Genomic DNA, 20,752 nt, shown 5'->3' with positions numbered 1-20,752 from the left:
TTTTCTCTTATCGTCATCCATCACTTTCTTACCACTCAAATAGCCATCATGCTGGTTCAGGCCCTTATCACTTCTCACTTAATCTATTGTAATCACCTCCTAACTGATCTCCACTCTCCATTTTCTCCCCTCTCAAGCATAGGTCTGATCATGTTATTTGCCTGCTCAAAAAGCTCCAATAACTCCCTATTGTCTCTGAGAAAACAAACATGCAAGGTCTTGTCTTTGGCATTTAAAAAAACATTTTACAATCCGGCTCCAGCTCACCTTTCCAGGCTTCTTGTACATTACTCTCCTTCATGCACCCTTTGCTCTAGTCAAAGTGTTCTATTTGCTGTGTACAGGGCATCTCTCATCTTCCTGTTTCAGCACAGGTTGTTTCTCATGCTTGGAATGTATTCTCCACCTCCACCTCTTAGATTCTCTAGTTTCCTTTAAGGCTCAGCTAAAGTGTCACTTCCTGTACAAAGTATTTCCTTATCTCCCCTAGTTGTTAGTGCTCTCTTTTCCCCAAATTACTTTTTATTTATTTTATATTTACTTTTTATTTACTTAACTTCATAAAAGGTGTTTTCCCTGATAGAATGTAAGTACCTCAAGGGCAGAGACTCTCCTTTGTGCATTTGTATCCCCAGAGACTAGCAATGTGCCTTGTGTATACTGTACTAGATAAATACCAGTTGGATGAATGAATAAATAAATGGATTAAATTAGGATTGGCAGAGATGAAAGGGGACAGTATAAACAAAGACATGTAGTTGGGATGCTCATATTATGTTTGTGTTATGCTACATAGAGATTTTTTGGGTAAAGTGGGGAGTACCTGCAAGGAAGTAGGGGAAGACTAGGCTGGGAAAGCCAGACTGTTGAAACTCTTGAGTGTCAGGTTCAGGAGTTTGGAATTAATCCCAAAGGAAATGAGGAGACAATGATATTTTAACTCCATCCAATCATCCTACCTAGGAACCACTTCACCATGCCCAAAGAAACCCAAACAACACCACTCCCAATATTTATCTTCAGAGCCCAAGATAGCTTCTTGGAAAAGTTTGGATTTTACCTGGTTTTTCAATGGTAAAAGGTAGGAAGGAAAAAGTAATTTTTACGCAAGTATCAAAAAAATATCTATTATGACAAAACAAAACTCTTCCTTTTGTTTTTTTTTCCTGAAATTCAAGTCAAATCCACAAAGCTGTTTGATTATAAAAACCTGTCATGAACAAGGATTCTGTATTAGATCCTTCAGAGCTATGGGTGGCTTTGCAAGACTCATCTATAATAATTAAACCTGTTCTGTTCTGGCCTCCCAAGGTGACTGTGGCTTTCCTTTAGGAGGGTTGGTTCCAATTACTTGTAGCACCATTTGAACCAATCCTGGATCAGCTAACATGGTCAAATTGTTTCATGTATTTGTAGACCCTTAAAACAATTCTTTTGGCCTCACTTTCAGAATGTTTAGAATAGATCCTTTTAAAAAAATCAACCTTATTATCTTAGGGGTTGTTCTGAATTTTAGAATGTTTTTACATGATGATCAATGATCATTTAATTTAACAAATAAACAAACAATGATTACCTAGTAGGTTAAGTAGGAAATTAAGATATTAGTCAAATTAGCTCTTTGTGCCAGCCAACTCTGGAGTTTTACTGACTTGCTCTCTCTTTCAATACTTTTTAAAAATTTTAATTTTTATTGATTTTTAAAAATTTTTATATCACTTTGATTTCCTAATATATTGCTGCCTTCCTCTCCACCAAGATATTCATCTCCTAGAACAAGAAATAAAAAAAGCAGGGAAAAAAAGCATTCAAGCAAAATTAATCAACACAATCATTAAGTCTTATATACAACATTTTGCTCCTTGCCCCGAAATTTTGCAGAGAAAGAAGGGAGGTGTACTCACAGCTCTTTTTTGGGGTCAGACTCAGTCATTAATAATAACATAATGCTTTAATGTTTGCAAAGCATTTTATTTATATTATCTCTTTTGCTCCTCACAACAAACTGATGAAGTAGATGTTATTGTTATCTTTATTTTAATAACAAGGAAACTGAGGCTGTGCAGTGTAACACAACTAATAAATACATGAGACAGGATTTGAACTCATGTCTTCATGACTTCAAATCCAGCACCCTAGCCATTATATCACCTAACTGTCCCATTATAATTACACAATGTTCAGTTTCAGTTTGTTATTCTTTCCCTTTACCTTGTTGCAGTTATTGCATTTATAATTCTCCTGGTTCTTCTTGCATCACTTTGCATCAGTTCAAAAAAGTATTCCCTTTTCTCCTTGTATTCTTCACATGTGTAACTTCTTAATGGCATAGTAGTACAATTTATTTGACCATCCCTCAAATCAATGGGCTCAGTAGTGATGTTGATGCAATATAAATACAACCTAGAGAGCACAAAGACCTAGGTCTTCCCAGAACTTAGTTTTGTAAGGATGATCTAAAAAGTTTCCATGATGGTGATGGTCATGAAATCCCTGAAAAGACTGAGGAATCTCCTCATCAAGATCTCCATTAAGAATAGGGCCAATACCTTTTGAATCAGAGAAGTCATTCCTTGGTTTATTCCTCAAGGAAGTAATTGATTAGAAGAAAGCCCTCATATACTCCAAAATATTTATACTAGCACTTTTGGCAATAGCTAAGTAGTGCAAGCAAAGTAGATGCTCATCAATTGGGGAATGGCTAAACAAATTGTGGTACATGAATGCAATGGAATATTACTGTGCTGTAAGAAATGATGTATTGTGATGACTATAGAGAAGCATGGAAAGATCTATATGAGATGATGCAGAGTGAAGTAAGCAGAGCCAAGAAAACAATATATACAGTGACTACAACAATGTAAAAAGAAAGAACAATTACACACCAAAAAATCACAAGTAAATATAACAAAATTATAAAGATCAAGCAGGACTCAAAATGAAGAGATATGAGAAGACACTCCAAACCTCTGTGGAGGTGGGAGGTCCACTGGTGCTACACATTGCATATGTTTTTGGACTTTTTCAATATATTGATCAGTTGTGCAGATTGTTTTTTTCCTTTCTAAAAAAAATACTATTTGTCATGTGGAATGGCTCTCTGGGAGGGGGAGAGAGCCTTGTGATAACCATGGTGATGTAAGAAACAGAAAGTATCAATAAAAACTTATTACAAAAAAGAATAGGGCCAATAGCTCTTTATGTTGCCTAGTTGAAAGGAAAGCTCTTAGTGACCTTTTTTAGATCTGTTTTGGTGGCAAAGTGGCATACTAGATAGAGATCTAGAGACTTTATAAAAACATTTATTTTTTCTATGTTGTTGTTCAGTCATTTTTCAATCACGTCCAACTCTTCATGACTCCATTTAGGCTTTTTTTTTTGGAGGGGGGCAAGATACTGGAGTGGTTTGCCATTTCTTTCCGTGGCTCATTTTACAGATGAGGTAACTGAGGCAAATAAAGTTAAGTGACTTGTCCAGGGTCACACAGTTAGTAAGTGTCTGAGGCCAGATTTGAACTTAGAAAGATGAGTCTTCCTGACTAGCCACTGTGCCACTTAGCTGCACTCCCCCCACCTTAAAATAGTTCTGCTATTTAATCTAAAAAAAAAACCCAAAAAACCAAAAAACAAACAAACCCAAAACAACAACAGCAAAGGACAGGTGCCAGGAAGGGTGGTTTTTGTTAGAAATTAGTTAGTCTAGGGCTTAGCCTACAAGGACTTAATATAAGTTATTGACTAATTCCATCCACTTCCACTAAGGATGTGACAACATAACAAGAGGAGAGAATATTTCATAAACAGCTTTAGACTCTCCTACCCAAGTCACACCAGCATAGGCTTTTTTCCTTATAGTCTAAATCTTCACACTAGTAACCTTAACCCTAGTGCCTGCCAGTGGGTAAAGGCATTTTGTTAAGGATAGAAATCTACAAGGTTCTATAGTCCGTGTGAAATGTTTCACAATGAAGTACCTTACGTATTTTTGTTTCCTACTATACTGTACCAGTAAGGTCACCACAGCTTGCATGCACACTTACAGAATCTTTACGCATCTTAGGAACAGAGAGACAGGGAAGTAGCAAAAAGGGAAAACATTCTGGAGTTAGTGACTGCATCTCTTTAGGGAGAGGAGACTCTTTTGCTTTAATAGTTCCAGCCCTCAGAATCAGGAAGATCTGAGTTTAAGGTCTACCTCTAGCTATGTGACCCTGGGCAAGTCACTTGATCTTTCAGTTCTTGGTAACTCTGATACTGTAAGTTGAAGAGCAGATAGGTTCTGATCTGCCTTGGCAGACAATGTTTTTTTACTAGCACTTTTGTATACCAATGAATAATAGTATGTAGCATTTATGTAGCATTTTAAGGATTGAAAACCACTTTACAGATGTTTGATCATCACACCAACCCTGTGAGGTAGATGCTATTATTACCCCCATTTTATAGATTAGGAAACTGAGGCTAGGAGGGATTAAGTGACTTTCCCAGGTTTACATAGCTAGCATGTATTTCAGTCAGGGTTTGAACTCAAGTCTTCCTGACTGCATATCCAGCACTCTCTCTATCCCCTACACCACCTAGTTGATATCACAGGTATGGATGAAAAAGAAACAAACAAACTAGTTAATCCTGAGGTGACAAATGTGGCATCTCTTTCAGGAAGGTTAGTCTCAGCAGCAGTGACAGTGCAAAAAAAAATTAAAGCAAGTGATCTATTTTTTGCTTTTTTTTTTTAACCTCCCTACCCTAATTTAAGATGAATAAAATACCAAATGTCTTAAAATATGTTTTAATTCCCTCGTATCTATCTGTCAGGTTTCCAGTTGAAGGCTGGACTTTAAAAGTTGAGTCAAAACAATTAGCTCCCAACCCCGCCCCTTTAAGCAGTTTTCGGCTTCACATAAGCATAACAGGAATCCCAACCAGATTCGAAACCTTAGCATTCAGGACCACATTGATTAAATACGGCATAACGCAGGTCAGATCTTGGATTTAGAGTAGAGGTATTCCACTCAATGTTCACTCATTATTCCACTCAATTCCATTCCACTCAATTCCATTCCACTCAATTCCACTCATATTCAACTCAAAAGCAGAAAGTGACTCTTTAAGTCTCTTAGCCTATTCACCTTATAAACCTGACCTCCCTGTTCCCACCAATGACCAAGCATTCTAGATTTACCCCAACCAAAATAAGACAGTCATCCTTATTGAAGGTCTATTTATTTTGTGGGCAATAAATTTTAGTTCAGAAACTCAGACTTAAAGTTTACCCATCCTGTTCTAAATAAATGCTGTCTTTCCTTCTCAGACAAGATTTTGGTCAAACAGTCACCTTGGCTTATGGCTGATAATCATGGAGTGGCAACCCTTGCCTGTAACTACATGTGTGATAAAACACCAACTGAATTTCGAGCTTCACTCCAAAAGGGAACAAACAGTGCCCTTGAAGTCTGTTTTGTGTACGTAAATGGAACCCATAAACCCTTGCTTTCCTCAACTGAGGACTTCAACTGCTCCGTGAATTTCGATAACCAAACCGTGAAGTTCCAACTCTGGAATATGAGTGTCAACCAAACGGATATTTACTTCTGCAAAATCGAATTCATGTATCCTCCTCCATATCTCTCCAATGAAAAGAGTAATGGAACCATCATCTATGTGAAAGGTATAACATAGCTCTGAAAGAGTAAGTCAATATTCTTATGTCAGCCTAGGTATCCTCAAAGGCAGAATGCTGGCCTCATTTTGATTGAGGAACTAGATGAAAAGAAAAATGAGCTCTATTTGTGTTTACTCCACTGACTTGGGCCCTTAACCCTTCTGTATCAGCCTCTTCCTTTGCAGAAATACCTTCCACTGAGATGTGGGAAAAAACTCTGGTCCATGAATCAGAACACCTCTGTTCTAGCAGCTAATAGTTTGTTGTGTGACTACTGCAAGTAATGTATAGCCATTCTGGGCTTCAGTTTCTTTGGTTATTAAATAAAGGGATTAGAATAGATGGTCTCTAAGGCTTCTCTCTTATAAATTTCAATGACATTTTGAATGGTACAGAGCTTAACTGGAATGTCTATTCAAAAGGAGTGGTATAGTGTGATGGAAAGAGCATGCATTAAAATTCCACTGTTGGCTTGGCTGATAACTAGCCATGTGATATTGGATAAGACACTTAATCTCTCTACATCTCAGTTGCTTCATCTGTAAAATGAGGCCAATGAAATGAATGATTGCTAGGGTTGGTTTCTTTATAGGAATAAAATAAATCACAGTTTCTGAGACTTTAGATTCTGAAAGAACACTGGACTTGGAATCAGGAGACAGGTTCAAATCCTAGTTCTGATATTTGTTAACTATATGATCATTGGGCAAATCATTTAATGCTACTGAGCCTCAGTTTTCCCATTTGTAAAATGGGGATAATAATAATACTTGCACTACCTACTACTCAAGGTTGTGTAGAATTAAGATTATGACCTTTTTAATGATATATAAATGTGGGCTACGATTATTTGCCATGCATTTTAAAGATGTAGACCTCTTCTTTTCAGAACTCTAATTAAGGAAAATCAATATCATAGTTTGCTATTACTCAATATTGTACCTGTAGACATTATTTCAATTTTAGCTTTCTTTTTCTCCTCTGCCAATGATGAGATGTTGTTGGAAACAGGTAGTAACCTGGATAAGAGGGCTTTATTGGCTTTGTCTGGTAGAGGAATTTTGGTGATCAAAAACAAACAAAATACAATCAAATAACATGCAAGTATTTCATTTGTTGAGTCCTGTTAAAGTTTTAAACATCATTTTCTTATTATTGCCTAGTTATACATAAGGAATGTTACAATTAAATTGAGCCTAAGGTAAAAAATTATTGTTTGGCTTTTACATGTGAAATCATGCCCTAACACCATTAATTGGTTCTGAGAAAGCATAGGATTAGATGACACATTATTACATGGGGTGCTTAATGTCATAGGAAACAATATCTTGGCCAATTGATCAAATGACATTTTCTCAGGAGTTTTATGATGTTATTCTGGGATTTGATTATAATTATTGATAATATGATAGCAAAATAATATGGGTATGGGCACCATTTTGGATGGTATGCCTCTACCACTAATATAGAAGCTCTTAATATATGCCTCTAAACCAGTGATACAGTAAAATACAAAATACAAAATACAAAATAAAAGATGAAAAGGAAGACCAAACAGAAGCTTAACATTTGAAAAACTCATTCCACCTAGATAAGACACATTGTGTTCACCTTATCTTATTTCTAAATTAAACATTTTAGACCCTTTCAAATCCAGTTCAATCAGTTTTAAGAGAGGTACTAAGGCTTAGTTAGAGATAAAATGACTTGTCCAAGGTTACATGGTGAATAAGTGACAGAGCAAGGGATTATACTCTTGTTTCCATCGACATAATTCAGAATTGGAGAAAAAAATGGCAAAACACTTCAGTATCTTTGCCAAGAAAACCCCGTGGACAACATGGCCCATGGGATCACAAAGAGTTGAATATGACTGAACAACTAAACAACAACATTTCTGAGTAGCGTTTTTAGGCAAGGTTGCTTGTCAAGGCGTAGCTCAAAATGAATTCCTTATTACTGGTCTTCCAGTGGAATCTGGATAATCAGTCTCTGTTGGGATAGTGTAGGGAGCATTTATGCTTTAGGGAATGGTTGGTCCAGCTGACTTTTGAGGTTCCTTCCAACCCTGTAATCCTGTGACTCTACGATCTACCAAAATAGCATTCATTCTTTCAGACTGCCTGCAATTCTCTTCACAGAATAAAAGGATGTTCAGGTTGGAAGGGACCTTTACAATTATCTAGTTTCTTCCCCAATTTTTTCAGGTGAGGAAACTGAGGCCCAGGAACATCACTTAGCTTACTTATAGTAGAGTTAGCACTTTCCATTACATAGTGTCCTGACAAGCAAAGCTTGAAAATATTAATGTTGCTCAGGATAGAGTTTATGGAGAAGAAAGATTCCAAATTACAATGAGGTGTATGGGGTTCTGGCAGGCTCTGAGATAATTTAACTAGTGGAGAGCTCTTATCTTAGGTCACACAACCAATTTCCTTAGATTTTCATCCCGAGTTCCAGCAATGACTAATACCTGGTACTGAAGAGGATGCTCACACGCTCTCAAGCAGTTGTCTGGGAGCTTTGAGGTGTCGCTATTTCTCTCCATCCTTCCTGCTGTGATGTTGTGAAAGCAGAGAATGAATTCAAATGCCACTCCTTGATGATTCTGACCCACTGTTTTCTCTCTATTTCAGAGAAGGAGGTCTGTTCGAACCATGGAACTTCTGAGTCTCCCAAACCCTTTTGGGCGGTTACTGCAGTTCTGTGTATCCTTGCTTTCTATAACTTGTTAATAACAGTGGCTTTTTTTACCTGCTGGGTAAGAAATTACGTACTCATGTTAAGTAATGTCAATGATACCACCCAACTGCTGCTTTTGCCCCGGATCCTTACTATGTTCCCAATTGGCCATCTGCCTTCATAGGTGACCCTCACAATCTTTGAATGCTGCACATTCTTCAAGTAGGCTTGAGAGAAGTAAGTTCTTTCTGATGAGAAGCAATACCTTGATTAGATTTCTCTATGCCTCTAGATACTGATATAGATGACCAGGGAGCAAGGAGAGATACAGAGCATCCTGAGAATGTCCTTCCTACAGTCCACCCAAAGAGTAACCAGTTACTGGGCTAGGAACCATGTGACTTGTTGTGCAGATTGCTGCTTTGCCTTCACATCTGGCAAAGAAATGAGATGAGTTTTATCTGAGTCATATTTTTTTTCTACCTCTGATGAGGTTTAATTGTTAGAGGCCAAGTTTTGAGCTATCATTATGAAACTAATGTGGTGGTTGTACTGACAGATGCCCCTCACTACTGGATCAGATTTTACTAACCCTAGCAAACCTTCAGGCAATGTAACAGAACTGGAGTGTCTTACTTTCTACTTCCCATCACACCCCCTCCTTCTTCTTTGGCTGTGTGTGTGTTTTTTTTTTTATCTGAATTCAGACCAATCTAGAACTTTGCGTAGACAAGCTAATAGCAGTCAGGAACTACTTCATAATGGTCTTGCTTTTCCAACTCTGCATTGCTTCTGTTCCCTTGTGTAGTTTTTAGAATCCTTTGGTACTTATTCATAGCCTCTTTTACCCCTCCCCACCCCCCACTAACCTGTAAGTTCTGATCTCCTTCTAGAATGGAAACATACCTTCTACTCTTGTATTCCAGTTCTCCAAACCTAGCACAATGCTGAGTATACAGAGGTGCTAAATAAATGTTTTTGAATTAACTAATTCAGTGCCTTTACTGTCATCTCCAAATTGCCCTTAGTAGAAGAGCTGAATATACCTGCATGTTCCAGGTTAAATACAGACTGTAGCCTATGGACTTCCCAGAAAAAAGCAAAAACAAAAACAAAAATGCAGCTCTGGGTATTACTGCCTCCATGTGCTGGATCAATTATTTTAAGAAAGAAAAGGCTTCCTTTGGAAGGTACTTTTTAGCATATAGAATCATAGACCTAGCCATGGGAAGAGGCTGGGAGTAGAAGTTATCTACCCTGACTCTTTCTTTTCACAAACAAAAAAAAAACCACTGAGAGTGAGATAGACGAATGACCTGATGGAAGTCACACAAAAACTAAGTGGCAGAGGCAGGGAGCTGAACCCAGGTCTTTGACTGCAAATACTCTTTCTACTGTGCCACTGCTTTGACTTTTCAGATTAGGGTTTCTATTATTTGTCTTCCCACCACTCCATTGATGTGACAGCAATTGGTGGAATATTAGCCTGGATCTGTGGCACAACCCCAAAGAAGATGATATTTTAGGAAATGCTTCCATGATTTTTGACTGATCCAAAGTTGAAACTACTTTGTAGTTATCAGATGCATTTAGAGATCACATGACCAGTGGGACCAGTGATCAGGTTGTTATAAATGTGCATATTTATAGTATTACAGTAACTGGCTGAGTTAGCACACCAATTAATAGGATGGCACAATAATTTGCTAAAGGATCCAGTAGAAAGTAAGCTACCCAAGGGCAGGGACTAATTTCATTCTTTATTTTTTGCATAGATACAACACTTAGCATAATGTGTAGTACACAAGAAGGAATAGGAACTAGACTGGAAATCTCATTGGTCTAGGGAATTCTCAGGTGAGGAACTTGCTGAATCACTACTCACCACCATTTCCTCTTCAACTTTTAGTCTTAGAGTGTTGCATTGAGTACTGAAAAGTTAAGTGATTGTCCAGGTCATCTATGTGCAAGGAGGAACTTGAACCTAGGTCTTGCTAGGCGACTCACTAGCCACAATTCCACTTTGCCTCTCAGCATACAGTAGGCACTTAATAAATGCTTGTTGAATTCAGAAAAAGGTTCAACGATATTCATGCAAATAGTAATGAGCTGTTATATACATAGTACCCTAAAGTTTATAAAGCCCTTACTTAAGTAGTATCTCACTTTCAACTATAGGATACTTGGATCTGGCTCTGTAATTCTCATGTTAATGGCATGGAAGAAGTCTAATTGATTACAGCTCAGTCTGAGGAAAATCGACAGCAAAATGGAGCCTTATCACACTGATCTCAAAGATTGGGAAGGGCAGATACTTGACCTAGAGAAGGGGCTGCCAAAATCCTTGGAAATGATTCAGTCTCCTAGTGACAATGTTCCCTTATTTGCGTTTGATTCCTAAACCCTGATACTCAAATGACAAATGTGGCAGAATGGAAAGCTCTCCATGTCTCAAAGAATAGCAATGCCACATTCAAGCTGATTGTCAAGAACAAAAATCAAATTTCCTAAAAAATTAGATTGATCCAAAAGTGGGAGGAACTTTCAGGAGAAGTATGGTATTCCCTTCATAGGATGACTTCAAGCAGAGGCTGCATATGCCTCTTCTCAGGGATGACCATGAAGGGGCAGCCTTGTTCGGCTAGGAGTTGAACTAATTGTTGGAGGTCTCCTCCAACTCTAAGTGAGATTCAGTCAGTCTTCCTCAGACTCCAGGCCCAGATTTCTTGATGAGGCCTTTCCTTGTTGCAAGGAAGCCCCTACCCACAACCAGAGTTGCCTTATACTCTTCTTTTCAAAATAAATAAATACTTTTTCAGTGAACAAAAGTTTATTTTCTCTCCCTCCCATCACTTTCTCCCATTAAAAAAAGAAAAACAAACAAAAAACTTTTGAAAAAAATATGCTTAGTCGAAAAAAACAAATTTCTTCATTGACCATGTCCAAAAAGCATATGTCATGTACTTCTTACTACTGCTTCTTGAGGGTAACTTATTGTATGATTGCTAGTGACTTGGTCTGAAGTGGGGGGGTCTAGCTAAAGCTGCAGTTCAGTAGCAAAAGTGCCCCTAATGGCAACCTGCCAACAGTCATAGGCTCAGCAAGCTCTTAGGAACAGCTGCAGATTCATTCTTAGTTCTTGACCAGTAGCTGACATTTGAGTGTATAAAACATAGCCCTCCCCCAGTCTGTCATAGGCCCACATCTCTTATGCTTGCTCACCCCTCCAATCACTCAGCTATGCAAACTCATTCCCCCATCTAAAGAAATCCATTATTGATGTGCTCCCAACATTAAATGACACAAAGAAAATGTAGATGATGTTTATGCTGGGGTCCCCTCTTTTAGATAACAATCATAGCCAGCATTTATATAGTGCTTTAAAGTTTGCAATGTGCTTTTCATATATTATCTCATTTGATCCTCAAAACAATTCTAGGAGGTAGGCATTATTATTAATCCTCATTTTACAGATGAGTAAACTGAAGCATAGAAGATTAAATGATTGCCCAGGGTCACACAGAAGATAGTATCTAAGGTTGGATTTGAATTCAGGTCTTCCAGATTCCAGCTCTAACACTCTATGCATTGGACTATCCAGCAATGGAAAGAGAACTGGATTTGGAGGCTACTGGCATGGATGTGAATCTTGGTGTTGATATTTATTTTGCTACCACTTAACCTTTTGGGACCACCGTTCCTCATCTACAAAATGAGTAGCTTGCATCATATATCCTCCCTTCTTAGTCTATGTCATAACAGTTTAGAGGTAGATTGTTACTTTCCTAGACGTTGAGATGGGAGGGAGAGCCAGTTTAGCAAAATTTTAAAAGAAAGCTTGATGTGTGGTAGGGAGATGGGGTGGAGGACAGGGGAGGACATTCTCATTTGGGGTTGCATGGGAGATGGACCCTGTGGCCGTTCCAGAATTTAGTATCTATGGTGGGTTGAGTTTATCCAGGGAACATTTAATTTATTAGAGTAGATTCAAGATATTAGAACACATCCAGTCAGAGCTTGGCAGAATTCTTATTCATACATGTTTGCTTGCCTTGGAAAAAGTATATTTTTTTCTGAATTTATGTACTCTTTTCCCTTGAAAATAAACCCTAGAAAAAGCAGACTTTGTTGACTGGAATGTGTGGTCAAATAACTTGACTCAACTATGTCCTATACTCAGCGTCCACCATAGTGCTTTAGAAGCAGCAGGTGATTAATGTAGGTTTGCTGAAAGAACAAGACCCAAGATAACTATCACGCAAAATTCTGATGGCACATATGCTTTTGCCTTTGCACTGATGAAAATCATTGAATGAGCAGGTAAAGGCAGAGAGCATAAAGGGTAGGTTTTTATTAGTGAGACTATGAAATGTGAAGTCATAAAAAATTTCAAGACTTCCTGTATGCCTATAGGCACACACTTTACATGCATCTATGTCTGTTTTTTGGTGATGGGAAGCTGTACAGAAGACTACAAACTCTATAATTGTATATGCCTGTTTGTGTGCATGTTCCAAGGTAATTAATGACCCCACAGTCTGATTATACTTCCTCCTTCTGTGGGTGAGAACTTGAACTCTCAAAGGTGAGTAGATGATCTGCAAGAAATTTTGGGGAACAGATCCAGAGGGCATACGTACTACATGCAATAGATCCATTCAGATGACCCCTCCCCCACCCCAAGCAGCTCAGTGCTCCCTTACCATCTCTTTACTTCTCTTGGGTTTCAATTCCCTGGTAATCAATTTTGTTCTATACTTCCTAGTCCATAAATCATTCTCCTTGGTATCTAAAGCCAATGGGAGCAGAGGAGGATACAGAAGAATTTTGAGATGGAGTTGGAGAGGAATTCACATATAATGACCTTGATTTGACCCTACAGGACAGGATAATGAACAGTAATAGGTGGAAGGCACAGAGAGGCAGATTCTGAGTCAATGTGAGGAAAATCTTCTGAATAATTAGAGCTGCCTCAAAGTGGAATGGGCTGCCAAATTTGGATGACAGCGAGCTTCCCATCCTTGGAAGTCTTCAAGCAGAACTGGAAGACTGAATGTAAGGGATGTGATGGGGGCAGTCCTGCTTCAGGGATAGATTGGGCTTGACTTCTGAAGTTTTTTACTATTCTGAGATGCCATGATTCTCAGACATATCCCTTTAATTTTCCAAGATGAGTGCTCTTTTTCTCATCTTGTTTCATTTCTCAGAAACTTTATTTCATCCCAATTATGCCTACTCTCTCTTGTACCTTACTCTTCACTGACTCCTTCCTTTCTACCTGTAACATGGTAAAATATTCTCTCCTGGGGTTCTTATTATTTTATCATTATTATTATTATTAATATTATCTTATTATTATATCATAGGCCCTTTTGACAGTCTGATGAGGCCTAGGGACCCTTCTCAGAATACCATTTTAAAATGTATACAAAGAAATACATTGGATTACAAAGGAAACTAATTATGTAGAAATGCAGTTATCAAAATATTCTTAAAAACAAATTCATGGACTCCAGGTTAAGAATCTCTGCCCCATCCTTAAAAGTCCTTCCTCCACCCCTCTTGTTCCCATTGCTTACTGTCTTATCTCTGTCAGCAAATAACCCAAGCTGACCTTCCTAAATGAAGCAGGAAGATATTAAAATCTGGCCAACTAATGTAGATTTTCCTATTTAGGGTACACCTCTATGAGATGTTATTCATTTGAGCCTTTGTGGGCAAATTATTCAGCAGTGGCACTTACCTACTTTAACCTCAGGGTTTTTAGTGTTTGAGAGGTTAGGTGCAATCTTATTCACTAGTCCATTAAGAATACAGAGGGGTTGGGCATGGATGAATTTTTAGACTGGAATAGAAAGAGGGGTTGATAATAGAAAATAGAAGCCAAGAAGGATCAGGCCCAGTTCCTTTTACATTCTATTGGTGCCTGGGATAACTATCACTTCTAAGGCTTTCTGTAACTTGGTAACTTTCTGTTCTTTTTTTTATTTTTTATTTTAATTTATGCTAGTTTTCCTGTCGTTTCTAACAATAAAAACCCTTAGAAAACCTCATGGGACAGAAAAGTAGGGAAAAATTCCCCTTCATCCCAGGTTTGTTCCAAAGTGGGCCCCAGGAGGATTATGAGTTCTGACGGCAAGAAGAGAACAGATGGGCCTGTCCCTGGAGCCCTAAAATAGAAGGGACAAATGGGAAGCTGGCCTGGAACTAAGAAGTGTCTCAGGAGGCTATAACCTCACTTCCTAAGTTCACTGTAAGGAAGTTGAGATGGGTTTTATGTCTATTGTCCAAGGACCAGCATAACTAAATTCAGCAAGGCCTCTTGCCAAGTTAACCACAGCATGGTGAATTATTTTGTTCATAGCAACTCTTAAAGACTATCTATTAAATTACAGAGGGGCTTCATTGTGTGTTGGTAAAGGGTAAACCCATTAAAAATGAAATTATAGATCTCTAAAAGACTAAAGAGTTATATAGTCAAACTTCTCCAAAGAACAGTTTATACTTCATTCATCCATCCATAAATTGATTCAATAATCATTTATTAAGTGCAAGGCACTAATATAAAGATAATATCAAAATGGGGCCCCCACCCAAAAGAAGCTTATATTCTACTAGAGGTCACAGATAAATAAATAAAAGGTAATCACTCTGAGGAAGGAGAGAATGCTAACAACTATAGGGAGGAGAGAAGTTTTCACAGAAGAGGTAACACCTGAGCTAAACCTTGAAGGATGATAAGGAGATGAAGAGAGAGTGTATTCTGGACTTGGGGTGAATGGATGGAGGAGAGAGATGGAATGTTGGGTGCAGAAAATAGCTAGTAGTTCAAAGTGGCTGGAACATAGAAAACATGGAAGGAAGAAGTGTGAAATAGAGACAGAAAGATAGGTTACAGGCAGTCTGTGGATCTTTAAAAGTCAGGTTAAGGAGTTTACATCTTATCCTAGAGCCAATGAAGGTTTTTCAGTAGAGTGACATGGTCAGAGCTATACCTTAGAAAGACCATTAGTGGAGGTTGATTGGAAAGGAGGAAGCCTAAAAATAGAGCAACAAATTAGGTCATTAAAATAGTCCCCACACTATTTAAGGTTTTAGTAGTGTAAACAGAGGAAAGGGGACAGATGCAAGAGATGTTAGGGAGGACTTGGGAACTGATTGGAGAGTAAGGGAGAGATAAAAGTGTCAAGGATGATCTTAAGGCTCTTAGTGTGAGCAGATATAGGGAGTCAGAGGGAGAGAAAATAGATTTCTGTTAACTAAAAAAATAAAGCTGTAATAATTTTTTAAAATAGAGAATTGTGGAAGAGGAATGGATTTAGGGGAGAAAACAATGAGTTCTGGTTTGGACATGTTGAGTTTGAGATGCCAACAGGACATCTGTGGACAGTGGAACTGTCTATCAAGCAGTTGGTAATGAAGGTAAGAGGAGAGAGAGATTAAGATTGGATGTATAGATATAGGTTTAATCTGCATAGAGATGATAGTTAATCCAATAGGAGCTGATGAGATCACTATGCCTCTCTCTGATGAGAGGATCCAGGACTAAACTTTGGGGGCTACCTATGTTTGCAGGTGGGAGATGGATGGTGATAATAGTTTAACAGGTAGGAGCAAAATCAGGGGAGAGTAATGTCATGGAATCCAAAGGAGGAGAATTGAAGCCTTTGCTTTTTCATTAACCACTCACTGTTTAATCCATTATAATATCTTATTCTCCCTTCACTCTATTGAAAATGCTCCCTGGAAGGTCAGCTATGATTTCCTAATCACCAAATCCAATGACTTATTCCCGATTCTTATTCTTCTTTATATCTTTCCAACATTTCATATAATTGCCTGCCCAGTCCTTGAAACTCTATTTTCTCTTAGCTTTTGGGACACTGGACACTCTTTATCCTTCTTTGACCACTCATTCTTAGTCTCATTTGATGGTTACTCTTTTGTGTCCCAACACCTTAAAGTGCTCCAAGTCTCTGTTCTTAGCCTTCTCTTTTCTTTAGAATTGCTTGTTATTTTATTGATTCGGTGATCACATCTCCTCTCATGGCTCCAGTTGCTCCACTGATGACTTCTAAATCTGCTGTCTTCTGCCTCAGTCTCTCTCCCCAGCTTCAGTCTTCAATTTTAACTGCTTGTTGTATACTTCACCTAGATATTTACAGCTTAAGTACAAGATGTCCAAAATAGAAATCCTCATTCCTTCCTCAAACGACTTCCTCCAAACTTCCTGATCTAGACTCCTCAGTCACCCTTATTTCTTCCTTGTCTTCTCCTATGGTGGCTGATCAGGTGTCAAATTCTCTCATTTCTACTTCAGTAATGTCTCTCATTAGAAATCAGTTCCTTTCTTTCTAACCCAGGAGTTCACCAGGATCTCTTGGATGAAGTACTCAGCTTGCCCCTCTACTAGTAATAATTATGTGCAAAATTTTGGGACTTGTAGTCTGGGGTTGAGGTGAGTCCATTGTAACAAGGGTGAGTAAAATGGATGGTAGATAATGAGAGTTCTTTTGATAACTAAATTTCTCTTTGGCCTTGAGTGTCAGCATCAGTTCATTTTAGCAAGTCAGTGAGAAGAGCCATCAGGATAGAAAGCCTGAGGATAAAGGGATGAAAATACTCTGAAAAGCTGAGGAATCTCTGCCGGTCTTTGGCTGAGGCAGGGTTCTTCCATCCAGCAAAGCCTCTGGTTTATATAGGTCTATATGGACCTTCTACATGCTTTTAGACTCAATCTCTTTCTGCTGAAATTATTTCTCCAATCTGGCAAATAGTTCTTGTATGGTTTTGAGAGACAGTTCAGACCAATCTGCCTTGCTGGGCAGGGTTCTGGCAGTATATGAGGCTATCACGGAGATAGACAAATGCTTGTTGAAGCAATTATTCGACCACCAACTCCTATCCCCATAGATCTCAAAATATTAGATTCATGAACTTTTGAAAAATTGTAGGGGCACAACCTCAAATAGCATAACCTGGGAATCATACAGGCCAAACTAAGCCTAGATCTTTTGTTCATAGTGTTTCTGCACCTGGACCACATCATATTATATGCTTGCTAGAGGTCTAATATATTAAATATTCCTATCCCTGACAATTGGTCCATAATGCCAGGTATCAAGGTACTAGTCCTAGATGGTGATGGCATTTTGGACTATATAATCATGACAAAGCTTAAAAACATTAAAAAATTTTTTTAGCTTGAGTACAAAAAAAAAAGAGCATTTCTGTATATACTACAGAACATAGAAAGAAGATTCCATGTGAAATCCTGGATCTACTTGCCCAGTGGGAGAGTAGTCATTTAGTCCATTACTTTAGTTTTAGTGAGTCTGAACAGGAAGCAGAGACCAGCTTCTCTATACCACTCTGCAAAGTGCTTTGTAAATCTCAAAGTTTATAAGTTATTACAGTTAAATTAAAACTAGACCTGTGAATTAACTGATATGAGGCATCGTTAAAAGTCTCAAGTCAGTGCCTGCTTTGCAGTTTTAGTCTTAAATCAGGGCTTAAACCACAGCTAGTCTGTGTCAGAGACACACTTGAAAGGGACTTTGAGGACTCCCTATTCACTGTACCTTGCAGCATATCATTATTTATTATAAGCAGGAAATAAGAATAATATCCCTACATTGCTTACATTATGGAAGCCATTTGTGTTTATTTGTGCAGAACAAGTCCTCCAAATAAAACAAGTTTAGAGTGGTAATCTCTTACAGCCTCAGGCAAAATCCCACTAACAGGGTCTTTATTATGAGCGAGAACCATTAAAGACTAATATGCCTGCATGCTGTGATAGGCACTAGATTTTAATACTCCAAAAAAATCAATTCATTTTTTGAGACTAGCTTTTAAGCCTCTCTGAGCTGGAGCAGCCTGGTTTATGAATGGGAGGCATACAGGCATACTCACAGCCTTTTCAGCTTTCCAGAGCTTGAGTTTGACTAACATAGTCTCCAAGAACCCAGTCATTTACCACATCGTCCAGGCATCAGAACAGAATTTCAGTGGAGGAGTAGCAAGTACCATAAAAACAAATGAATCATCAGTAGACCTTGTTGTGAGGAAATAGCCTCATGGCGGGCATCAGAGGGGTGGATTCTAAAAACTCACATAGCTACACATAGCCTTCAATATTTGTTGTTGAGACAAAACACTTCAGCCTGCTGCCCACTTTCTTTCCAAAATTCCCCTGTGTGCAACACTCTCAAGAACTGTTGGTAGCTGTCTTTATCTTATAGGTAATACCCTGAATAGTTTTCACAAAGACAAGTTTTTGATGTTTCGCATTTTTAAAAAAGTATACTGAGAAACCTTCCTACTCTCCTTTTCTCCTCCACAGATGAAAAACAAAAAGAACAGAATTCTTCACAGTGACTACATGAACATGACTCCTCGGAGACCAGGACCAACTAAAAAACATTATCAGCCTTATGCCCCAACCAGGGACTATGCTGCCTATCGATCATGACACAGACGCCTATCCAGAAGCGAGCCGGCTAACACCCCTCTATCTCCTCAACCCTGTTTGTCTGGATAGGAAATAACCATCTCCATCTCTAGCCGGTTGTATTTGGCCTTTTGCAGGCCACTCATGCCTCTTTCATGAAGAAAATAACCCAAGTATTTAAGATCATTTTATCATATTCTGAAACAGGGACTTCTAAAACATTTTTTTCCCCAGGGTAGGCAAGTTCAACTTTGCAAGGTTATCACTCATGCTCAACCTTGACCTGAACTAGCTGAGTTGACTGAAAAGTGTAATATAAGGTATCCAAGTCAATTGGATTTTTATGTGGCATATATGGCTAACTGTCCAAACTGTCAAGAAACAACTGGTCTAGCTCCATTTCCCTCCCCCTTGGCTCACCTCAACCTCAAAATCTGCCTCAACCCAACAAATGTATAGGTGCAAGAAAGGAAAGGTCAGAGATAAGGTTCCTTTGAACGAGGGGATTTGATAGTTTGAAAAAGTTGTCGTTTTAACCATGTTGTGACCACATAGAAGTCACATTCTTTCTTTATATTTAACATTGTAATTGTTAATTTTTTAGTTTAGAAGGATTGGTAGAGTTTTCTTAAGGAAATGCTGGACTGATTTTTCTTTCATATTTCAAGATACTTATCATGTATCACAACAAAATCAAGACTATCTATTCAGAAATTCATTCCCAATCAAATTATATATGGGGGTAAGATTGTATGGAAGAATTTTGTTTTGTTGGACTCCAGGATAGTCATGGGATATGATTATGAGAAGAAAACAATAGGGTGGGATTTGGGGAGGGATAGGGCTTTGAAATAGGCACCAGGTATTCCAAATGGGACAATGACACTGGATTTACTTCTGTGTCAATAAGGTCTGAAAAATGTCTGAATTCATTTCATTATAGATTTCAGGTTTACACAGTTGGTTTTGTAATATTTTCATGGAAGTCTGAAGGATGAAGGACTTCTTGGGGAAGTATAAATAGGATAAATGAATCTACTGTGAAAAATTATGTTATCATTCCATAAAGATGACAGGAATCTACTTAAATGCATTTTCTGGAGGGAAAGGCAACAACACGAAACCAAGAGCTTCATTACCCAGCCCTGAGAACTCAGTCCTGGAGAGAGCAGTTACCACTTGGATTAAATGATGCCCCGGGGGAACACAAACTGTTTCAGTGACTTCATCCCTGCGTGTGGTTTAAGCTCAGAGCTGATGTGCTGGTCTAGCCTCCATCATCAGTTCCTGGAGATCAGTGGAAACAAAAGGAGGAGGTTTTCAGACATTTATCATCTCTAGTGAGATTGGACTAATAATAGATGTTACAGAAACAATTCTGGAATGACAATGGATATTTTTTCTGCCTCCAACTCTGATGAACCTGTGATGTGCTCTCTGACTGCTAACGGACTCCATGACCTCATCAATGTTATGAGCTACTAATGAGTGTGATGCATTTTGCTAAATTATGGACTTCATAAAACATATGGACTGGGAAAATTAACTCAAGGATTATCTTAACACATCCTGAAATGAGGAAGAGAAGGAGAAGGACATCCTAAAAGGTTGATGTACTAATATATAATGTGTATTAATGAATAGTACACATTAAAACATAAGAAGAAAAATGTGAGGAGCTCCTACCATGTTCTCGTTTTTTAAGTCCCTTGTGTGTTAATAAAAACACAGGGGATTTTTTTTTTTTTTGCTTCTCAATACACAGGGAGTATTCATTTTAAACTTGTGATGAGGGAAGGGAAATTTAGGTCTAAATTAAAAAAAATTAATGAAACTTGTAATGTTTCTATTCCATTAATTTAATTAAACTAAAGTAGATCAACACCCATTAGCCTTGAAATGCAAAGGACAGTTGAATTTATACTGGCAAGTAGGACCCATTAGCAGCAGTTTGG

At 38.2% G+C, this 20,752-nt stretch overlaps 1 protein-coding gene across 1 annotated transcript in view; it reads left to right on the top strand.

Annotated features, from left to right (window-relative positions):
* The window catches only part of CD28 (CD28 molecule), a 44,041-nt gene extending 23,539 nt beyond the window's left edge, over positions 1-20,502 (top strand). The window contains exons 2-4 of the mRNA XM_027873841.1: positions 5,312-5,668; positions 8,299-8,423; positions 18,690-20,502. Of these exons, the coding sequence (XP_027729642.1) occupies positions 5,312-5,668; positions 8,299-8,423; positions 18,690-18,818 (611 nt within the window). The 3' untranslated portion in view covers positions 18,819-20,502. The remainder of the gene's footprint in view (positions 1-5,311; positions 5,669-8,298; positions 8,424-18,689) is intronic.
* The last annotated feature ends 250 nt before the right edge of the window (positions 20,503-20,752 follow it).

The sequence above is a fragment of the Vombatus ursinus genome, unplaced genomic scaffold (assembly GCF_900497805.2).
Source record: "Vombatus ursinus unplaced genomic scaffold, bare-nosed wombat genome assembly UNPS02014802.1, whole genome shotgun sequence".
Classification (NCBI taxonomy): Eukaryota; Metazoa; Chordata; class Mammalia; order Diprotodontia; family Vombatidae; genus Vombatus; species Vombatus ursinus.
This window is presented reverse-complemented; position numbering and strand designations above follow the sequence as displayed.